The sequence below is a fragment of the Glandiceps talaboti genome, chromosome 1 (genome assembly GCF_964340395.1).
Source record: "Glandiceps talaboti chromosome 1, keGlaTala1.1, whole genome shotgun sequence".
Lineage (NCBI taxonomy): Eukaryota > Metazoa > Hemichordata > Enteropneusta > Spengelidae > Glandiceps > Glandiceps talaboti.
In genome coordinates this window covers 27,867,250-27,888,752 of record NC_135549.1, presented here as the reverse complement: position 1 = coordinate 27,888,752, position 21,503 = coordinate 27,867,250, and the positions used below count along the sequence as shown (strand labels likewise).

General features: G+C 35.7%; 1 protein-coding gene across 1 annotated transcript in view; it reads right to left on the bottom strand.

Moving 5' to 3' along the window:
- Window positions 1–281: 281 nt before the first annotated feature.
- Window positions 282–21,503, bottom strand: part of LOC144450237 (muscle calcium channel subunit alpha-1-like) — a 158,774-nt gene continuing 137,552 nt past the window's right edge. Inside the window, exons 36-47 of the mRNA XM_078140868.1 lie at window positions 18,970–19,126; window positions 18,384–18,511; window positions 17,329–17,425; window positions 16,489–16,591; window positions 15,756–15,857; window positions 14,265–14,521; window positions 13,232–13,590; window positions 9,795–9,824; window positions 8,007–8,213; window positions 7,056–7,587; window positions 4,113–4,460; window positions 282–3,453 (exon numbers count right to left, since the gene is read on the bottom strand). Of these exons, the coding sequence (XP_077996994.1) occupies window positions 3,163–3,453; window positions 4,113–4,460; window positions 7,056–7,587; window positions 8,007–8,213; window positions 9,795–9,824; window positions 13,232–13,590; window positions 14,265–14,521; window positions 15,756–15,857; window positions 16,489–16,591; window positions 17,329–17,425; window positions 18,384–18,511; window positions 18,970–19,126 (2,611 nt within the window). The 3' untranslated portion in view covers window positions 282–3,162. The remainder of the gene's footprint in view (window positions 3,454–4,112; window positions 4,461–7,055; window positions 7,588–8,006; window positions 8,214–9,794; window positions 9,825–13,231; window positions 13,591–14,264; window positions 14,522–15,755; window positions 15,858–16,488; window positions 16,592–17,328; window positions 17,426–18,383; window positions 18,512–18,969; window positions 19,127–21,503) is intronic.

The following is a 21,503-nucleotide window of genomic DNA, read 5'->3' as shown; positions in this document are numbered from 1 at the left end:
TTTTACATAGAGTTTTTCTCATTTTTGTGCTGTTTTTTCATAATTTTCTTATAAAAACCATGGAAGTGCATGATGTTGAAAAGTCAGTTGTCGTTTATATCAGTGCATGAAGTATAAACAAGCATAAATATTAAATTATTATCGAATAAATAAAAAAATCAAGAAATAAATATTAAGTATTATATATATATATATATATATATATATATATATATATATATATATATATATATATATATATATATATATATATATATATACTGTTCACAATAATGACAGCACCATTGTCCTTGTCAATGACTTAATGCCTTTTTGTTTTGCTGCAACAGCAAGTTTGTGCCATTCATACACCAAAAAATGTTGTGGGTTTTTTTTAAATTGGAAATTGATACTTGAAAAGAGATAAATGAACAATCTCCTGGTCAATCAATACTGTTTTTTGTCTTTGATGCTAATTTAAACAAATAAATTTGTTTGCTGTTTTTGTTATGAAAATATAATATGGCAGTGATTCCTGTTATAACAGCTAGCAGTAAAGTCTTTTTGTTTCACTGGTCCTGATAATAACACAGTTCTGTCCATACTATTAATTCCGGGTCTTGGTATGCAGAGCTGAAAGAATTCTACAGTAAATTAACTGTGTAATTCTGTAAGCTAATTCCTTTTAGCTTTTCAAGTCCATATTTCCCCAACTTTCCATGTTCAGATGATTAGCCACAAAATTCACTGCTGAATTCAGTGTTTACTTCTCTGTGGTGTTCCATGTGAAGATGACCCAACATAAAATTTACCACCGAGTTCTTTCCATTTAAATTTTCCAAACTTTCCATGTGAAGATGGTAATTGTATCTGCTGTAAATTCACAGCACAGACTTGTCAAACATATATCCTTGTTTCCTGTACAGAGATACTACATGTACATGTAATAATTCCATCCTGTCCAGCAGTCTATTACATCTCAAGCTCTAAAAATAACTTTCAGTTCTGTGACATCAAAGACCAGTCTGATGTACCATCCAGGCTTCAAATGTAAACATAGTCTCTGAGAACTGTTCCCGACTTGTCATGTAAAGATATCACATATCTCTGTAGTAAATCCACAGCGAGAAGCCGGTTGAATGTATCTTCCTGACTTTACATATGATTATACAAATTACCACTTTAGGAAGGTCACTGTACATTCATGCCCAGTAACTCTTGCACATGTTCAATGTGATGATGCACAAATAACACTCTAGTAAATTCTCAGCAGATGCTGTCCAACAAATCCTTCCATGTGAATGTGTAAATTAGTTTTACCCAGTATCCTATACTACAATGGTGTATCAGGCACAATAGTTGATCTGTTTTTACTTCAGGTTGTCTTCCTGTGTTGATCTTGATAACATGATTTCATTATTAGTGGCATTGGCAGTGATGATGGTAACACAACATTACTCCTTGAGACTGTTGCACAAATCTTCAACAATCTTTCCGTGTGAGATTTCATGAGCTGTAAGCATAACAGATTGAACATTTCTGACACTTTGGTGTGGTAGGCTCTCAAAGTTTCTGTGACAAAAAACTGCTTTAATACAAAGAGGACAATGTCATGAGCACATAAATACAATTTACCTTAGTAAATGGCACAGTGAAAGAACACTGAATTTGTGTAGAATAGCACTGTCTGATTATATAGAATACGTTCCTATTTCACATTTGTCTTGCATATTAATGATCCTGACCCAATCAGCTACACAGGATGACATCATATCATTACTGAGTTTGCACATGACTATAATTTAAGTATAATTCCATATATTGGCCTAATTGAACAATATCCATATTGTAACATAATTTGCATATCATGGCATAAATTAACATACTCTATTGTATTAAATCTAACCTTTGTTCTAAACACAACTTTAGAAATTTTACCTGCAAATTTGTTTTTGACTGCACACTATAGTCTTTGTCAACAGATTGACCCACTATTCACTACATGTGACCTTATGGACATGTGAGACTAATAAGGGGTCATAGGTGCCTGGAAGTTTATATCACCCTCCATCTCTTTTTCATGATGGTTTAAGTGCCCGGGTGTAGATAGCTAGTTCAAAATTTCACGTAAAATTCTCAAAGTTGTGTTTGAAACCAAAGTCAAATTCAATACAATGGTTTACCAACACAGATGAATTTCCATTTGAAAATAACATACTCTATTGTATGAGAAACAATTGAATACTGCACTGTGAGTGGTCATGCAGCTAGCTTTATCAAATTTTACATTTTGAGACCAGCAATAACAAGAAAGTGTTAGTTACTTCACAGTTACTTTACAAGATTTATCAAAACCAAATGGTAAATAGAACATGTGTAGGGTTTACCTTATGTTTCAGTACAAGTCTCACCCTAAACATTAGTCTGATTTGCATATAACATATTAGACATTAATATGTTGCACAAATATTAAACTTTCTAAAAAGGTACCAGCCATTATCCAAATCTTTTTTATGATTCACTTGTCACAGTTCTTATTTTTAGTGGATATCTTACGGAAGAATAGACAGATATATGGTCAGGGAACAACTGTGCATGTCAAAAGGTCTGGGTTTGTCTACTTCCCTATACAACATGGGTTGCTGAGGAGCACTGTATCAATTTATCTGATGGCAAGGAAAGATGCTACGTGAAGTAAAAACACTTAACCTTCCAAGTAAACAAGGCATGAAATTAACCTCACCCTGTTCCAAATGTACCATGCTATACTGTACAATTTGCAAATTTATAGCTGGCGATATATGTTGTTCAATTTCCAACAGCTGTCTTCAAACAGTAATTCCTTGTGATGGCATGAAGCTACAATGCAAACCAAGTACAAGTTCCATCATCTTGTGACTTACATACTTATTGATGTCTGTCATGGCTGCTGCTTGATCGAAATTAGTAGATAATCCAAGAGTTAAATTTAATGATTGAATACCTCAAAATGCAAAAGGAATAACCACAGTACAAGTTCCTGGTAGTATTCCTCTCTTCAAAGCGTCCTTCCATCAATGGCAAGTTAAAAAGACACAACTGTTTCTTTTTCAGATTTACATTTTGAAATGCAAATTGGAGAAACAGAAAAATTTGAGCACCATTATAAAGAAAATTGCACACAAGGAAACATTTCAGCCAGTACTATAGGGTTGTAACATAAACCATATCATCATCTAAATCATCGGAATCTAAATACTCCTGGCTCAAAGTTCTTTCTCCAGCAGATCTTTGAGTGTAGTCCTGTAGTTCATAACCACCAAGGTGATCAAAATAAGACACATTAGCAATGCTGCTGTCGGAGGACATTATCTCCATTGCTGCTTCATCCATCTCAGCTTTGGACATGTTATATGCCTCGGCTATTTCTCTCTCTGCCACCTTCACAAACTGTGCATCATGGCTGACGCGGTGAAGACCTTCTTGTGCTAGGATCTATAAAGTACAAAATGGCAGATGGAATATGACACATTTTCATCGTGTGAAATTATATTCTATGAGGAAGCTAGATACAACAAAATAGGACATGTGCACTGACAGATAGACACATACATGCATGTACACACCACAGTGTTTGTTATGGTAGGACACTGCGGGAACGATTTTCTCAAAGTTTAACCTGGATAACCACAAAATTGTAGAGTACTGGTATATCAAGCTAATTACTACTTTTCTTACTCAGGTCTTCAAACCTCAACAAACACATCACATACATACATACGTACGTACTTACGTACATACGTACGTACATACGTACGTACATACATACATACATACATACATACATACTTTTATATATATACATACATTTGTACATCTAAATACGTATGTACATTATATGTATGTACGTACGTACGTACGTACGTATGTACATACATACATAATTTATGTACTTACAAACTTACATACACTGTACATACATATATATATACATACATACATAGGAGTGCAAAAGTACATATACATACATACACACATACACATATACATGCAAACATGAGTACATACATACATACATACATACATACAGACAGACAGACAGACAGACAGACAGACAGACATAGACAGATAAAACTTTCTGAGGTTACACTTACATGTGAAACAAGACTGCTTGCACTGCCAGGAGGGTCACCAGGTAAGGATGGTGATCTGGCAGGTGAGTGTGGAGGTATGGTCAGGTTCCCTGATTCAAGAGCTTTGTAGAATGCCTGGGATGCATCCCTCATGGCTCCGGCATCTCGGCTCCGTCGATTTCTCTTAAAACTGTTGTTTCTCTCCCCAGGAATTCCACCATTAGCACCAGGATTACGGCCCATAATTGGGGTTGGAGTGTGGTAAGACGCCCTCACTCGTTTAGGAGAGGAAGGTGGAGTGCGCCACACCCTTGATGGACTACCATGATATGGTCTGCCCTCCGGTGTCATGCCTGCCACAGCCATTGCCTAGTGGGTTAGTTACATGAGCATGCTTGGTGGTTAGTACAAGTCTAGCTTGGATGAAACACACAAATTCGTTCATACTAGATGTTAATTATTTTAACAACATACTGCAAGTCAACCGTATCCCATGCAACCTTCTATTACTCCAAACAGGCTCAATTCAAGTGTCAAAAAAAAATTGGCATTCCCAAAATGCATATGAACCAAACATCCGAAAGACAAAAACAGACAACCGTGGTCTTTTATACCATTAAAATGTTAATAAATGCAGTTCAAAGATTACATGATCCAAAAGTGAAAAGAATTCAAGTTAGTTGAAGAATGAAAGAGTTTTTTTTAATCTATGAAATATAACGTGTCTGAAGAAAAAGATATTTACTCAGTGAGATGCAAGATTGTGAAAAACAGATGATCCAATTGTTAAAAGCGCTTTGCCATCCCGAAAAAATGGAAAAAAAGGTGTTAATTTGTTAAAAGATAGAAAGTGACTATCTGTTTATAACATAACCCCTATGTGATTCACCTAAAAAGCAAATTAAGTGAAAGGGGAAAAAACTTACTATCCGACTGGAGAGCAAAACGACATAGAGATTAAACCGAGTCAAGAAAAAGAAGGAAATTTATCAATACTTTGTTCTATACTATCATACAGTTATTGGGTTTTTCTAGTTCCTTTTATAGAGTATTAAAGATCACTTAATTGGCATCCTAAGCCTGAATATATCGAGTCTCTCTGCCTTCTGTTGTAACCCCGAAGAACAATGCCTAAAACTGGCAAATTTGTTTCAAAAGATCAAAAAAGTTTTGTTGTGAGACACCTTGAGAGGAGTATAAAGACCTGTTCTGTTTTATCACTACCACTTCAAATTCACTATAATACAGCAAATATTGACCAATGTAGTAAGACTTCATGATTAGATGACCATACCACACACACACTCAGGATCAGCTTCAACAGCCATATCATCCAATGATATCATTTATCTATTTCTTTTATTTGAGATGTCTCCAGGTAATCCTAATTAGAGACCGTCTGTCTTATTACACAGGTGTAAACCAGAGTGCCTATGAACACCTGCATCTTTAGCTAGCATCAGACAGAATGACACTCTTCAGTGTGGCAAAATTTCATCAAACCCAGTCTTAGGGCTCAAACTCTATTAGTAACACAGGTACAAGGCAAGTGTTTTAAACCACCTGGTCACTGACAAACCATTATCAATTGTCCATAAAAAGTAAAGCTACAAACTGTACACTTTGCAAATCATGGCAGTGTTTCACTTGATACAGGGTCACATAATTTCAGTGCACACAAACCGTATTGCCACTTACCCATATTGTATGTACATTAATATATGTCAATTCATACAAAAAGTGTTCTGTCTGTCAGTAGTATATGTACAGCAACAATAAACACAATAAATACACAAACATCAACAGCTGATCTTGAATGAGTAGCGAGTCACTGATATGTCCCCTCAATTTACACTACACTCTTTTACTGATGACTCCTGAACTAACATTAAAGAAATGTACATGCTTTTGTTTCATTAACTTTCCCATGCAAATTGGCAACTGACTTTTACTATAGGCTGTGGATGTGAGTGATCACCTTTAAGTCACAACTTGACATTGTAGCTCAACTTTGTTTTGATATACTACCATCCAATAATAATTGTTATAATAATAGTGATTAATTGTCTATAACAGAGTTTAATATATATATACATATCTGATATATTCATTTTAGAGGTTTTGTATTTGTAACTTTGCAATTTTGCAGTCAGCTTTACAGCTATGTTTGCCAACACATCATATCAGGATGATATAGAAATGTTGCAAAATGTAATAACGTTCAAAGAAAAATGATCACACTAAACCACACACAAACCTTGATTTTTGAGGACTGATGATGCAATATGGGTATAGTGCTTCTATAATTACTGTGTTTTGACTATAACTAATGTCACTGTACAGAAAGGAGAACAAATCAAAGTCTTTTCCAGGGTACAGATTTGAATTTACTTCTTGGTGTTATGTGTCATCTTTGGACCAAATTTGACATTACCATTAAAAAAAGGGTCTACAGACAGTGCAGCAGGCAGAACTAATCTAACATACATGTAAGCACTCTGCATTCAATGCATGATGGACTAATTAACAGGGGACATTATATCAGTTGACAATCATCCATCATGAAATCCACTTTACACTTGGTCATTTGCTATACATATTTACATATTACATTTTTGAACAAAACCACATAAATCACTGAAAAACAAATGAAGCTTGTTTACCCTCCACCGCCACCTGCAGCACTGTGAACATGTGTGTGATGCCTGGGGAATGTGTGAAAAGTACAGTCAGTTTTTTTTTTAAATGTTGGATGAAGTTCATGCATGAAACATTGAGGCCAGGTACATGTACTACAGCACGTCACAACTAGACAAAAGCTACACACTATGAAAGCAGAATTCCAACGACACTACGTGTCAGGGAATTTCTCTCTCTTTTTTTCCTAAAAAATCACGCTCCTTCTAATTTCAGACTGGGTTGCCATGATCATATTTTGCCTACGCCATGAAGCGTACAACTGACCTGAGCCTGCGCCAATTTTAACGGAAGTGCTGTCTTCTGGTATGGCGGTTCATCTCTTGTTCTCACACATGGCAACAGTGATGAGGTGGACCTCCGTGGAGGGGGCGTGGCTTCCACGTGACGACTACTACAATATGTACTGCTAGTGGTCTTAAAACTTTGCTGTTCGTCCGGGAGATTTTCAGCTGCATGCAAATGCAGTGATGGCAGGTACTCTTCCTCCGGGCTATCAAGGTGCTCACTTGAATTATGATGGTGTAGATGGGGGTGCCGAAGGGGCTGTGGAAATGGTGATGACAATGAAATAGGTGATGGTGTGCGGACAGGAGTTGGAGTAGGGGTGGGAAATGGGGTATGTTGAGGAGTGAGTCTAGGGGTGTGCAATGGTGTGGGTCCAGGGGTAGGTGTTTTGGAGTGGAGGGGTGATGGCAGCTGTGACCCTAACGATGTAATATCAGGCTCAGGATCACTGAGCATTATATCTTCTGTTCTCACCTCTGGAGGGTCCTCACTCGTACTCGGTGAATGATCCCTGTAAGAGTAAACAAACAAAACAAAACGTTGTGAATTTATTAGGGAACAGTTACAACATACATTTACAGTGAACCAATTACATGTTGATTTATTTTTTAACAATTGTTAGCTGTTACCTTGTGTCTATAACACATTAATATTAATGATGATAATTTTTTTAAGATATACAATTTTTATAATGAATGTTATTTGATTAGTTTTATTTCCATTTGTTGAACTCCGTCAAGTACACATGCAATACATTAAGAATATATGTGCCACCATGCTGCAATAAGCTATCAGGGTTCTTGATTGTGTTACTGGCAGATGGAGTCAATGTTTCAGCTGGACAGCATGCATTAGCAAGGTTAGTCGTATATAATACTACATTGGCATTTTGGATTAAATACTAAAAGCGGCGTTAATAGGGGTGCAAACCTATGGTGTTCTCTATATGGTTCCCTGTAAGGTTCACGGTACACATCACTAATATGTTCTCTGGAATTGATTTCATTTTCAAGCTCTACGCTAGTTGGTGTTAGTGGTCTGTCATCATCCTCAAAGCTGTTACGACGACTGTATGGAATTTCTAAGGACATAGGCTCCTCTTGTTGCATTAGTGGTTCATGCGCTTCACTCTGCTGCCTGTTCAGGTGAGAGCAAAGACAACCAATCATGGTCAGACTTGTACTCATGCTCAGTTGACGTAGGTGAAAGTAATATGTTATGAATGCACATGCTATGATAAAACATGAATCTATTCAGACTTGGCAGAGTGTTAGAATACGTCACACATGTTTGTTATGAATAAAACATGACGCTCAAGTATACATGTATGATATACATGGATAGCACAAAATATGTTTGAAATGGTATATGGAAGTCTTAGATGACAAATAATTGAATGATAATTGTATGAAAGTGTCAAACCTGTAAACTTAAAATCTAGTTCAAACATCTATTGAACATTCAGAGTAAGAGTGAAATAGAGATAACTCCCCATATATAAATATCTTCTTTTTTTGAGGAAATTCAAACTGCGTAACTTTTGTACTGGTATTGATGAACTGTTTCATTGGTTTGCATGTCTGTAGTAAATTTCACTGTAATTGTAAAATAGTTTTGTAAACATTCATCTTTTGACAATCATATCAAGTACTGTACTGTCAGAAATGATTCACTAACTGAATAATTTTGCATCTTTATGATTTAATTTGCATATTTAAGATTCAATTTTGTGTGGTTATGATTACAATTTGCACATTCAGAATTCAATTGTGTACGGTCAGAATTCAAGTGTACATAATCATGATTAAGCTTGCATAATCATTATTTATTTATTTATGCAGTTATATAATGCATAACTCAGGTTTAATTTGCATAGTAATTACTTAATTAACATATTCATGATTCAACTTCGCATAGTCATGGTTTACTTTGCATTTCTTAATCCAAATGTTGCTATGTTTATTCTCTGACCACAAACCAATAACATAAATCTGTCAATACCCATATCTACAAAAATAATCAGTTTGAGAAAAAACAAACAAGTGATATGCAAATCAGAACATACAACTGTATGCATACTAATCAGACAAGTACAGGAGAATAGATGACCAGAATTTATATTCAAGAAACATACAAAAGCAATGCATGCAAACCTTCATCATCAAAATACATAAAACATAACAATACACAATGTGCTGTCAAATATCAAGAAAAAACTTTGATAATGCGGCAGAAGTTGAAGCCCAAACAATACTTTATGTTTTGCTTCAACTTCTCCAAAGACATTGACTTTCATATCAAAATTCTGTAACTTGAGAAATGACAGCTAACAATACATATAAAGACATTTCCACTTAGCACGCAACATTCAAAGTGAAAATATGTGCTTACTGACAACACAATATATAAAGACAGGTTTACTTATGAAAAGCCTGCAGTAGCTTGATGTGATCATATTTTATCAATTTGTATTTAAAAAATAAATATACATTTTCATTCTAATTATGTAAAATAGCAAAAACCAGAAGTGGTAGACATATATATGCATTGTATTAAAGTTTGGGATATTCCATAAGAAAACCTTACGTTGATTCGTAAATGTTACATAAATTGTAAGTGTATGTTGCAGTGGACAAAAAAGTGAGAAGGTTTGGAAAGGTAGGCATAGCGTTACCTGACATAAAGCATTAAAAGTGGAATTTTGGAATATGGACATACCGTTGTATAACATCAAAAAGACTGGTCCAGCTAAGTTGTTTGTATTTTTTTTTAAAAAGGGACCAAGGAATATGATCAGAAGGAGAAGATGACAAGAGTAAGAAAAAGCAGAGATTTTTTTGGTGAGTATTGTAAATTGTTAAAAATAGTACTCTAGAATATTGGAATGTATGATATCACAAGACTTTACAGTGTCTGGTTAACATCATACACATTTTTAGTGTTGCTATGGAGTGCATAAACATAGTGATTTTAATAGTGATAAAACATACTGAAATAGGATGTAGAACTTATTCTCGGCCCCCAAAATGACACAAAGCTACTGTGCCATCATGCTCTGACAAACAGAAAAGTTGACCATCATGTACCAAATACGTAACACTCAAGGTAATTGGTCAGTGTTGAGGGTTATGTGCTCTCACTGACAATCACTATCCCATCACACAAAAGCTTATTGTGATTGGTCAATGTGAGCTGTCATGTGACTGGGCACAGCCCACTCATGTGAAGTCACTTTTTGTGATCTCTAACCTTCAGAGTAACAGAAATAACTTTGCAAGAGATCGGACATAATGGTCAAACAACTACAACTCAGCACAAAAAGAAGCAAATGATATGGAAGAGATTTGGTGTAATAAATCAGCATACTTTGAGTTGTTTGTAAATAGGGAGACATCAACAATGGAAGACAATGTGGCAAGAAACAGTTGGACAGAACGACAAAAAGAACAATATTGCAAAAACAAATCACCGTGAGGCATGCTGTTTATGTAATGATAATGGACATCACAATGTACAACGCATCCAAAATCCTAGTTTAAACACTCCTTACAATAACCATGGATGTTCAGTGAAAAAAAACATGAAACTCTACGAGGCAGAGAGTGGTAAACTGCATCACTGAGGTCTTTTTATATAGCATTACAAAATTAAAAACAATACTAAATAGATCTTAGTTAATTTTGACTGTTGATGGTAATATACAATGTATCTGTCAAGACATCCTGATGCAGTCAATTCAAGTTTTACTTTGATTACAATCTTGGTTTTATTCATTTCAAATTCTGCTTACTCTTGGTTGGTATCTTATTACCAGAGACTAAATTTTTTACAGCCAAGATCATAAATTTGTCTTATGAAGTCTGCTCACCATCATTATGAAAACTGTCTTCTGACTATATCACTTAGTAAATGCATCATTGAAAAACATTTGTAACGTGTACAAATGATAATTGATGGTCGAGTCGATGATGTTCACATTAAGCAGACTTTGCTTTGAGCACATTTTGAGTCTGGTATGTTTGCATATTATATGTACAATGTTGTTACAAAAGACACACTCAATGATTACATATTCGTTTACCTTTTTTCTGTTAAATATTAAAGTGAAAATATGTACAACAAAAATTTGTAAGTTAAGAGACACCAAACCAAGGTTCAGATACTTTATATTTTTTTGTCCCTGGTTATTGTAAGTAGCATTTAGCAAGTAATATTTGCATTCAACTGTACATGCATATTTCAATCTCACAGGATTGCACAATATTACTGCCCAAATATGAGTGTTGATGTCTGATAATAGAATGGCAATTAATGCAAAGTCTGACTTGAAAAGCATGAACCACCTCCAAATCTGAGGGAAAAACACCCAATACTGGAGGGCCAGTGGTGGGGGGGGGGGGGAGGGGTGTAACATGTATAGCATGCTAAGTAAACTTTTATATGATGGGAAATATGATTTCCATCCAGATAGATTGCAAATATATTGAGTATTTGCAGAAATTGTAATTTTGACACAGTACTACCCCATCCAGTTAGATTTGCTATAATATGAGTATCTTGCAGTAATTGTAAATGTTGATGAAGTACTACTGTTCAAGGGCGATATCAGTTTGACTTGCCCAGCAACTATCCAGGTTTTTTAAAAAGTGTAAATTTGGAAACATTGAGTCTCAGTGTGAATCTGATTTCATTAAAGTGACAGCAATGCTAAAAGTCTTTGTAGTTGAATACAACCATATAGTGATAATATCACATGGTAAGACACCCTTGGCTATGCTGACAGGGAATCAGCGAAAATGTAATATTCGCTTCCAAACTAAATTTAGTAGAAATTTTTATTTGCAATGTATCATTTTATAGGTTTTTGTGTTAAGTGGCTGTAGTTTATTTTAAATGAAAGCCAATTAAAAAATTGTTGTTCAAAACCCAGAGTTGCACTAGTTAAGAGACGATGGCAAAATGTCACACAACTCAATAAACAAACTTCGTTCGTTTAGACCATAACCCCCTCCCCTCCCCTAAAAAGACATTCACAAGTGTAACATAAACAAGTTCATATATAATGTAAATCATGGTGATAATTGTAGCGATCACACCACCACAATCAAAACAATTAAAATTTTAACTGGAAACTCAGCACAGTATATTAATTAGAAGTACATTTTAATCAACTTATCAACATCTCAGCAGTAAACAGAGAACCTGTTTTCATTGAAGCTGTGAAGATTTATTGAAATTTGGTTCGCACTGACACCAGACCCTCTCTCCCGCTAATAAAACGAAGTTCATTTATTGAGCTTGTGTGACAGACTTCAATTATCCCTCAATGGCTTTTCTACACATTATGTCATAGTGTGTCCATGATGATGTGATAGTGGTGCGCCATGGGAGTTGTAATGGCCTCCGAGATAGTTTTTGGCGGCACTTTGAGCGAGTTGGCTGGTGACAACTTATGGTGTGAATTGGTGGGAGATAGGTCTAACATAAAAAACTCCCACCTTTCAACACAAACTATATTTATGCAGTATGCCCATCATAGAGGTGTAACATACACTATCATGCTTTTTGAAAACACCATATGTGATGTGCATATTGTTTCTGTTAAAAAATGTATTTTTATGATCTTGTAAAAGTCTTATGAAATTGATAGGTGCATTGAATACAGTAGTGCCTCTTGACAGCTATGCTCTTCACTAACTCTAGATCTTTTAAGTGGACATTACAACCAATCACACCAAAGTAAAGCGTTTTCTGTATGGACCACAATCATTTATAGCATCCATATTATATCAAGTGTAAAAGTATACTTTTTCATTTGCTAATGGTCCGTATTAGAAAGGCCATATGCTAGGCTTGTAAATAAATTAATCAAAACAGTATACTTTTACACTTGATATGAATGCTATAAATAAGTGTAGCACATAGAGAAAGTGCTTTACTTCAGTTTACTTGTTGTAAAACAAATGCAGATGTTTATATGATATGTTTCACTGGGATTGCTTAAGTAAGAATATCAACATTTCATGCTGCACATTTCATTATCAAAGGTATGAAGTAGCAATTTTTGCTGAAATTCTGCAATGGCACACAATAACATATACTTGTCAGAAAGACAACATGCAAACTATCCATGATATGTGTGACGTATGAAATACCTTGCTTTGCTGGGCCGTCTACTGTTTGGTAGCGAGTCAGGTACAGGGGACGGCAATGGTCTGAGTGAGTTGACTGGTGATAGGTTGAGTGAATTTGGTGGTGAAGCATGTAAAGAGTTGGCCATGAGTGGAGTGACAGGTGATGGTGGTGCTCCATGGGAGTTGTAATGGCCTCCGAGAGAGTTTTGTGGCGACACTTTGAGCGAGTTGGCTGGTGACAACTTATGGTGTGAATTGGTGGGAGATATTCGTAAAGAATTGGTATTGGACCTGTTCTGCGGGAGATGTGTGACTGGCATGGACTGACGTCTGCTGTTGTGGTAGGCACTCAGTACTGTACCAAATAAACTGTGGCTTCTCTGTGTATTGGACAAAGAAACAGAATTCAATATTAGATCATAACCCGTGTGGCATCATGTGATGTCATATCTATACCTATCTTATCACATTACATTGCATCGCATATCTTTACATCACATCTCATTAGATTACATGATATTCCATCACAGCAACTCTCTTCACATCACACCACAGCATATATCACATCACATGGCATCTCACCAACGTAAAACATCACATTACATCACATTACATCACATCACATCACATCTCACCAAAGTATATGACATCACACCACAGTATATCAATCACATCAAATCAGATCGCATCACAATATTATATTACATCACACCACAGTATATTACATCTGATCCTACCACAGTATATCACATAACAACACAGTATATCACTAAACATCACAGTACATCACACCACACCACATCACAGTATATCACATAACATCAAATCATATCACATCACATCACATCTCACCAGTCTATTTCATAACATCGCATCGCATCGCATCCGAAACCAACAACAGTACCGGTATATCAAATCACATCTTATACTGTCTACTCTAATCTAATCTAATCTAATCTAATCTATCTAATCTAGTTAGATTATTTCAGGATAATCTCCCATAAGTTACCCAAACTCATTCACATAATTATTCACATAATCTATCATATCTCACCCTATGAGATGGTTCATCTTCAGTCGGTTCTCCTGCAGCGTTTTCAGCTTCTTCCTCATCAAGATTGCCCGAAATAGCACGTCTGATTTCAGGACCGATGTCATGAAGAGTACGCAGGCCAGCCTGTAGATTGGCAACAGTGTTACCATCGGTGCCATGCTGTTTCATTTGTGTCTGTTTGCGTTTCTTAAATCTTCTAAAGTAGTCTTGGATTAGGAATGTTGCATAGAATTTACCAACAGTGACTTCATCATCAGCTGAAACACAACAACAAAACAAAGACATTTGATGTTTTACAGTTTTGTTGCTCAGTCTGAGTGATCGGATTGCGATTTCAGTAACTGACTTGCAACTTTAATACATGGAATATGATGTGGAAGGTTTCTAACTTTGTGCTGTAGTCTGAGTGATCGGATTGCGATTTCAGTAACTGACTTGTTGAGTGTCAGTGTCATGCCAAATTGGCTTAGAGGGCACACAAAATAATACATAGTACTTGTATCAATGACTTTTGAATGCTTATTTCTCTACTACACACAATCGATTTGGCTTGTCTTTAAACACATCTGCTATGCAAATGCAACAAGTGTCATGTGTGGGAGGGGTAGGGGGAGGCTCTAATGATTTCTGAAAATATGACATACAAATACTCAATGACTAATTTACAACAGCTGGTGTTCAAAATAAATGTACACTATCCTTCAGTAATTGATGAGCTATGACAAAAATCTTTTTAAAAACATTTTTGAGTCAAATCTATTGAAATAATAAGTTTTTAAATGCTAAACAGTATTTCAGCAGATCAGAACCTCTACATTACTTTTGGCATTTCACTACACATGATGAAACCAAGTACTGACACTGTAACCAAGTCCTGTTTTGTCATTGGGTGAAAGTTATTGTATTAGAATAACAACAGATATGTAGGTTACACTGTTCTGAACTACAGAGGGCGACAAACACAATAACTGACAACACTATGGCTGCAACATCATTTGTCCAACCTACTGCAATGGTTTTTTTTTTGTATGATTTCATACTTGTCTATCCATAAATATACTTGTAGTTAAACAAATATTTTCTCATATTTTCTAAAAACAAACAACAGTTGTGTTGAATTCTCCTTGTAAGTAGTATAACACAATTCATATAGGAAACCCAGACTTACTTCAGCCTTTATTGATTACTGCTAGCAACTTAAATGTGATTTTTGTGGGTGAAAAAATAGCACCTTGATAATTTATAAAACTCTGAAATCTTGTAAAGAAGCACTACTGCACTTGACATGTGTTCGGCCATTTTGGGGATTTCCTGCAATGGTTTATGGGAAAACCTATGGTGATGTCATCACATTTTACCACATCTTCTTCATCTTGACAAATAGATCGCGCATTCTTGGAGATCAGAGCTTTATTTCAGAAGTTTTGGAGCAACTTTCGAGAGCGTGTAACTACGAGAACAAGCGGCCTCGCGACCTCCAATTATACTTACATCCAGCTGGTGGCACCACCTGGTCTAACAATTTCATATTGGTCCTCTTCCAAATTTTCTTGATGACTGCTCTTAACTCTTCATTAGCCTGATCTATGTTACCTGTTGAAATTGACAAATCAAACAAAAGCAAGAAAAGTTGTCACATTGCCATGAGCTAAGTAAACATAACATTGTTATTATAAAAATAGCGCCAATGGTATTGTAGCACAACTTTACACTTGTGAAGGTGAAGTAGACATAATATTCATTTAAGACGTTATGCAGATATAACATTTTATACGGAATGCATGGACAAGGACTATAATAATTGCACATATGGTAGACATCATTCATAAGTATGTAGAAATAATGGTATTTGGTGAAACCATACATACATACACACACACACACACACACACATACATACATACATACATACATACATACATACATACATACATACAGACAGACATGTACTAAATTGTCGGACAGCTTGTCCTATAAGCAGGTGAACAGACATATAAACGAACATACATTGGCATGCGCATACAATCCATCCCTCTCTTTCCATCTGCCTGTCCCCCCCCTCCCTCTCTCTCTCTCTCTCTCTCTCTCTCTCTCTCTCTCTCTCTCTCTCTCTCTCTCTCTCTCTCTCTCTCTCTCTCTCTCTCTCTCTCTCTCTCTCTCTCTCTCTCTCTCTCTCTCTCTCTCTCTCTCTCTCTCTCTCTCTCTCTCGCTGTTCTTTACATACCTTCTGTTTTAATTTTTAATGATGTTCTGACTAAGGCAAAGAGAGTGGCATTGAACATGACAGTCCCATCACTATTCAGTGGCATATTCATAGAAACTAATCTCTGTTGGAATAAAACAACAAATCCAACATTAATGTGATTGAAGTGTAGTATATCTCATGTCTACATATAATAGTACATATCTTGTGTGATTATTTGTAGAACTAGTCATTAGCCAGACTAAATGATAATGTCATGTGTATGTATAGTACATGTCATGTATTTCTACTATAATGCAGCTATACTTAGTATAATGTCTTGCTATTTGAATTTCACATTGTATAGTATCAAGTATCAAATCTTTACCTATTTCAATAAAGGAACATAGCTATGTTTATCCCTGAAGGAGGGTTTACACAAATATATAAGAATGAGTAAAGGAGGTCATGTGAGCCAAAAGCACAAAACAGCTGAGAAATAAATATGTATAAAGATGCAAAACAAAAAAGAAAATGAAATACTGTCCCTGATCCTGAAACAATCTATTATGAATTTTGCAGTCATCACTACAATAGTTTTATCTATACTTGACATAATTACGATGGTCTTAGTCTCGTCATCTTTATCCATAAAATCTGGGTAAATAGTGGATACCGTTTGAAAGAAACTCTGTCTAAGTTGACTGTACCAAGAGCTATTGATAAAAAAAAATGAACTTCAGCACTGTTTTACATTTCAGTCATTGTCTGTTTGGGCACTTCCTGTCTATGTATTGATTCAAATAAAGTTGTCTGTAGAAAAGCAGAAAAGAGACTGAAATGGGCAGGTATCATAAATAGTACTTGAGATATTCAATTTACCTTACAGGCTACCCTATGAGGACAAAGTTTACCAAATCCTAGAGGTGGCGATATGCGTCTAAGTAACGTAACAACGTCAAGGTGTTTGATCCGACCACTGAAAAACAAAAAAACATCAACATCCAGTCAGTTACAGGGTTTAGTGTAATAACAATAATAATAATCTCTATTTATACTGGATACATAAGAAGTTGTCTCCCAAGGAGGCCAGTGACATCTGTCCCTCATTGGGTTACACGTTACTGCAGGAATGTAGGGGGAAAACCTGCGTTATTCGGTAGAGTGAAACTGGACGACACTCTTCTTACTACTTTTAAGACAGTGTAGGAAATTTAAAGTGACATGATTACAATTGTCATCTGGCAATGTTAGAAGAATTGGTTGCTCAGTTAGCCATAGTAGAGATGTCCCAAGACATTTTTTGATACGTATGATAAATTACGTCATCAGATCGTTTATATGGTATATCTTCACACAAAGTTTGAGTTCAGTACACTGTCTAAACATAGCTTTATCATATACCCAGTATCAATTCAAATGCAATTCAAGTGAGAACACGTGCATCAAATCTGGGCAATAATTTTCGTATCACAGCCTGGCACACTTTGCCCAAATATGGCAAACTGCACGCTCATTGACATCTGTTCTCTCAGTAGTTTGGCTTTGTTAATTTCTTCACTATTTTGACGTTTCTGCGAATAAAATTTATGTGATTACGTGGTTCAAATGATGTTTCCATGCCACTACATGGGGTATATGATAAAACCTTTATGGCATGGGTATGGGTTTTGTAGACCTCAGTAGTACTGGTTACAGGCGCCCTCGGTCCACAAAACCCATTTCTGGGCCATAAAAGATTAATATTACAGTATGATATACTTCATAAACAACTGACCATATTACAGGTACATTTCCAGATTTGCAGTTTGTCAATATTATCAAGCAGGTGGGAATTCTGATGTTTTAGGCTGGTGAGCTACCAGCTCACCAGTGTATGTGTAGGAGAAGAAGATGAAGAAGTAGACAAAGAAGAAGAAGATGTTTGAGATACTCACCTGGCATCTGGATCGTATTCTGACCAGACCCTGACAAACTCATCCAAGTGATGAGGACCAAGGATAGACCAATCTCTTGTCAGATAATCAAAGTTATCCATAATGACAGCGACAAACAAATTGATAACCTAAAATTAAATTATCATCATGGAGTAATAAGAAATCAGCATTTCAATAATAAAAGTGTCATCTTAGTTTTTTCTTTCAATATTTTTAATAAGTTTTAAGTTGTTGGGTTGGTTTCTCTAAGTGCCAATGGGATAAAATTTACATATAACACATTACACAGTCATATACAAAATCAATATAGATAAAAAAAAAATAGATAAAAGGCAGATATATGTAAAGTACAAACATGAAAATGACTTAAAACAAGAATGAGAGTTGGGGTAAAACATTAGATTAATGAACTATTTGCAATGGCACATGTAGATGCCCTGTATCTGAAGGATCAAGAGTTGGGATTTTGAAATATAGAAATTTGGTCTTTGTGTTGTGTTGATAAACGGTATCATTAGGTGTTAAGAGTTCAGAAAGGTATGGTGGTAATTGACAAGTTTATTGAAATCATAGCTTAATTACTCACCAAAAATGAACATAAAATGTAGAAGGATATAAAATATGGGTAGGAGAAGCTTGTTCCACAATTAGCTCCTGAATTTTCTGATCTAGGATCACATTTAGCTTCGGGAGTGTCAGCACAGGCTAACATGATTTCCTGCCACGCTTCACCTGTAGCAGATCTACAAATAAAACATATCTTAGTGCATTACAGGTACAGTATGCCAAAAACCAGGAATGTTTACGCCAGGTACAGATTTTCACTTTCAAAATTTGACCACACTTTCATACTTTGTGACTTTCTTGACATGAAAACATTATACCGTTTGTATATTCATGGTTCTTACGCTGCCTCACAGTTGCTCAGATTTCCAAGATTTTCTACAGATCTTCAAGTTGTTTTCCAAGATTTTTGTATGGTTACTGGGAAAGGATGGATACCTTGTGAATTCACAAACGAATTAAAATGTCACTTTCATTTATCAGTATGGAGCTGACATCAATCAGAGTGTCTTAGGTGGCAATGACGTACTGGCATTGCTAGGCAACTTCCATTAAAACATATTGTTAACCGTTTTATTTGTAAAAGTTGTTATAATTGTATGACAAAAACAAACAGTCAACAATATGTTAATAAACTTCAGTTTTCTACCAAGGCCCATACATCCATCACTTACACCTCTAATAAGTGAAAGTGACTGAAATTAACAAATTTTATTTCATTTAACATCTAAGTTAGCTAGTGAAGTCTCAAGGTATCCATTCCCTTATAACTAACATCATAACCAACTAATGCCATATTCAGAATTGATTTTATGGTTCATTTCAATAACAGACTGCCAACTTTACAAACAGTTTACTTTGTTACGCAATTCACAACATTTAACATTTCATAACGGCTCATTTAAACAATTCCATTTTCTGAGAGTTCCACAGAGGAAAGTACAAAACATTTTTTTTTCCAGGATTAGTTTTAAAATCCCAGGACTAAATTTATGTAACAATTTTCCTGGGATACACAAATCTTGACATCTATTGCTAATTTTTCCAGTTCCAAGATGCATTGCGTGAGACAATGTCATGTGTGTTGTTATGTTTAGGCATGTCATCATGGAATGTCTTTATATACAGTGTGATTAATTTTATAGAACCAGGACTAAATGCCATCAATGACATAGAAGGATTTGACAGGCAAACCTAGTGTACAGTTTAGTTATATGGCAACCCAATCTGATGAAAATCTGATGCAGTGAACTTAATTGATGTGATTTTTTTACATGTATTGACCTGGTTCCTACATTGTTGTCATTTTGTTCTGTGAGTGAGTGCTCACGTGCCTTGTACCTACATCAGACACAACACCATAGGTGCTCACGTTCAAATCCCATGATGTGCAGCCAACCAGAATCCATCTTAAACCGTAACCCTCGATGATCGAAATTGAAACAAAGAGGGCCACCAAACAATGACAATAACATCGTTGTCTGCAGTCTACACTTGAGAGCTGTTTTCAAACAGAGCATTCTGAGGTACTTACTGTTACCTGTAAGTTTTGGTGCAAGATGCATTCTGATTGGTTGAGTGGGTTAATCAATGCGTGTGATTTGAGCGTGAACTCCTATGATACTGTGTCGTAGAAACAAAATGCTCACTTGTGGAACAAAAAAAGAACTAATGAATAATAAACGTGGAAAGTTCACTACATTAGATTTTAAGGACAAACATCCTCCTGAGTAGCAAATACAGAATACACAGCATTGTATAGGGAGATACACACTGCATCTTGGAACCAGCAACAGCTCCATTAAATGAATAGAATGACAGTACGGTATCTAACTCTGTAACATTATATAATATGTATGTAGTTGTCACATTGATTATAAGAAATTGCAGACACACTTTCAGATATCCCATTCATATTAGTAACAGTGTGGGATCATTAGTCTTCTTTACCTAAAGGGACGTACTAGACACACACATGTAGTCTGGGTTCATCAGTGTTCACACAGTGAGACACCAAATCGACAAAACTTGTAGGCAACATCAATGTGTATCATTTTGAAATTGGGGAGGGGGAGGAGAGGGTGCCGTGACAGTGACAGTGACAGAGTTTTGCATTGAGGGGGTGATAATGACAAAGTAGTAGTAGTAGTAGCAATATTGAATGGTGAAGTAGTGATGAAGTAATCTTGCGCTTATATGGCACAAATGTATGCACCATTAACACATTTCAGATATCTAAACGGTTGTAACATGTATCGATTCTTGACTTGTTATACCAGTCATACATCTACACACTAAAACGCAATATATGGTAGAATATACAAACCTGTGCCCACACTCAAACTACATGAGTCTGGCTTATTTCAAATTTGGAAATCCTTATTTTGTTCGGAATGTTTCGATTTGAAAATTATATGCACATTCACACTTGTCTGTTGTCCATTTGTGATGGCAATGTTCTGTGTATTCATATATCAAATTGAAGCACAGTTATACATTTAGTGGAAATGTTTTAGTGACCAATATTTCACGATTTCCATTTGTAGGGCAGTTGAT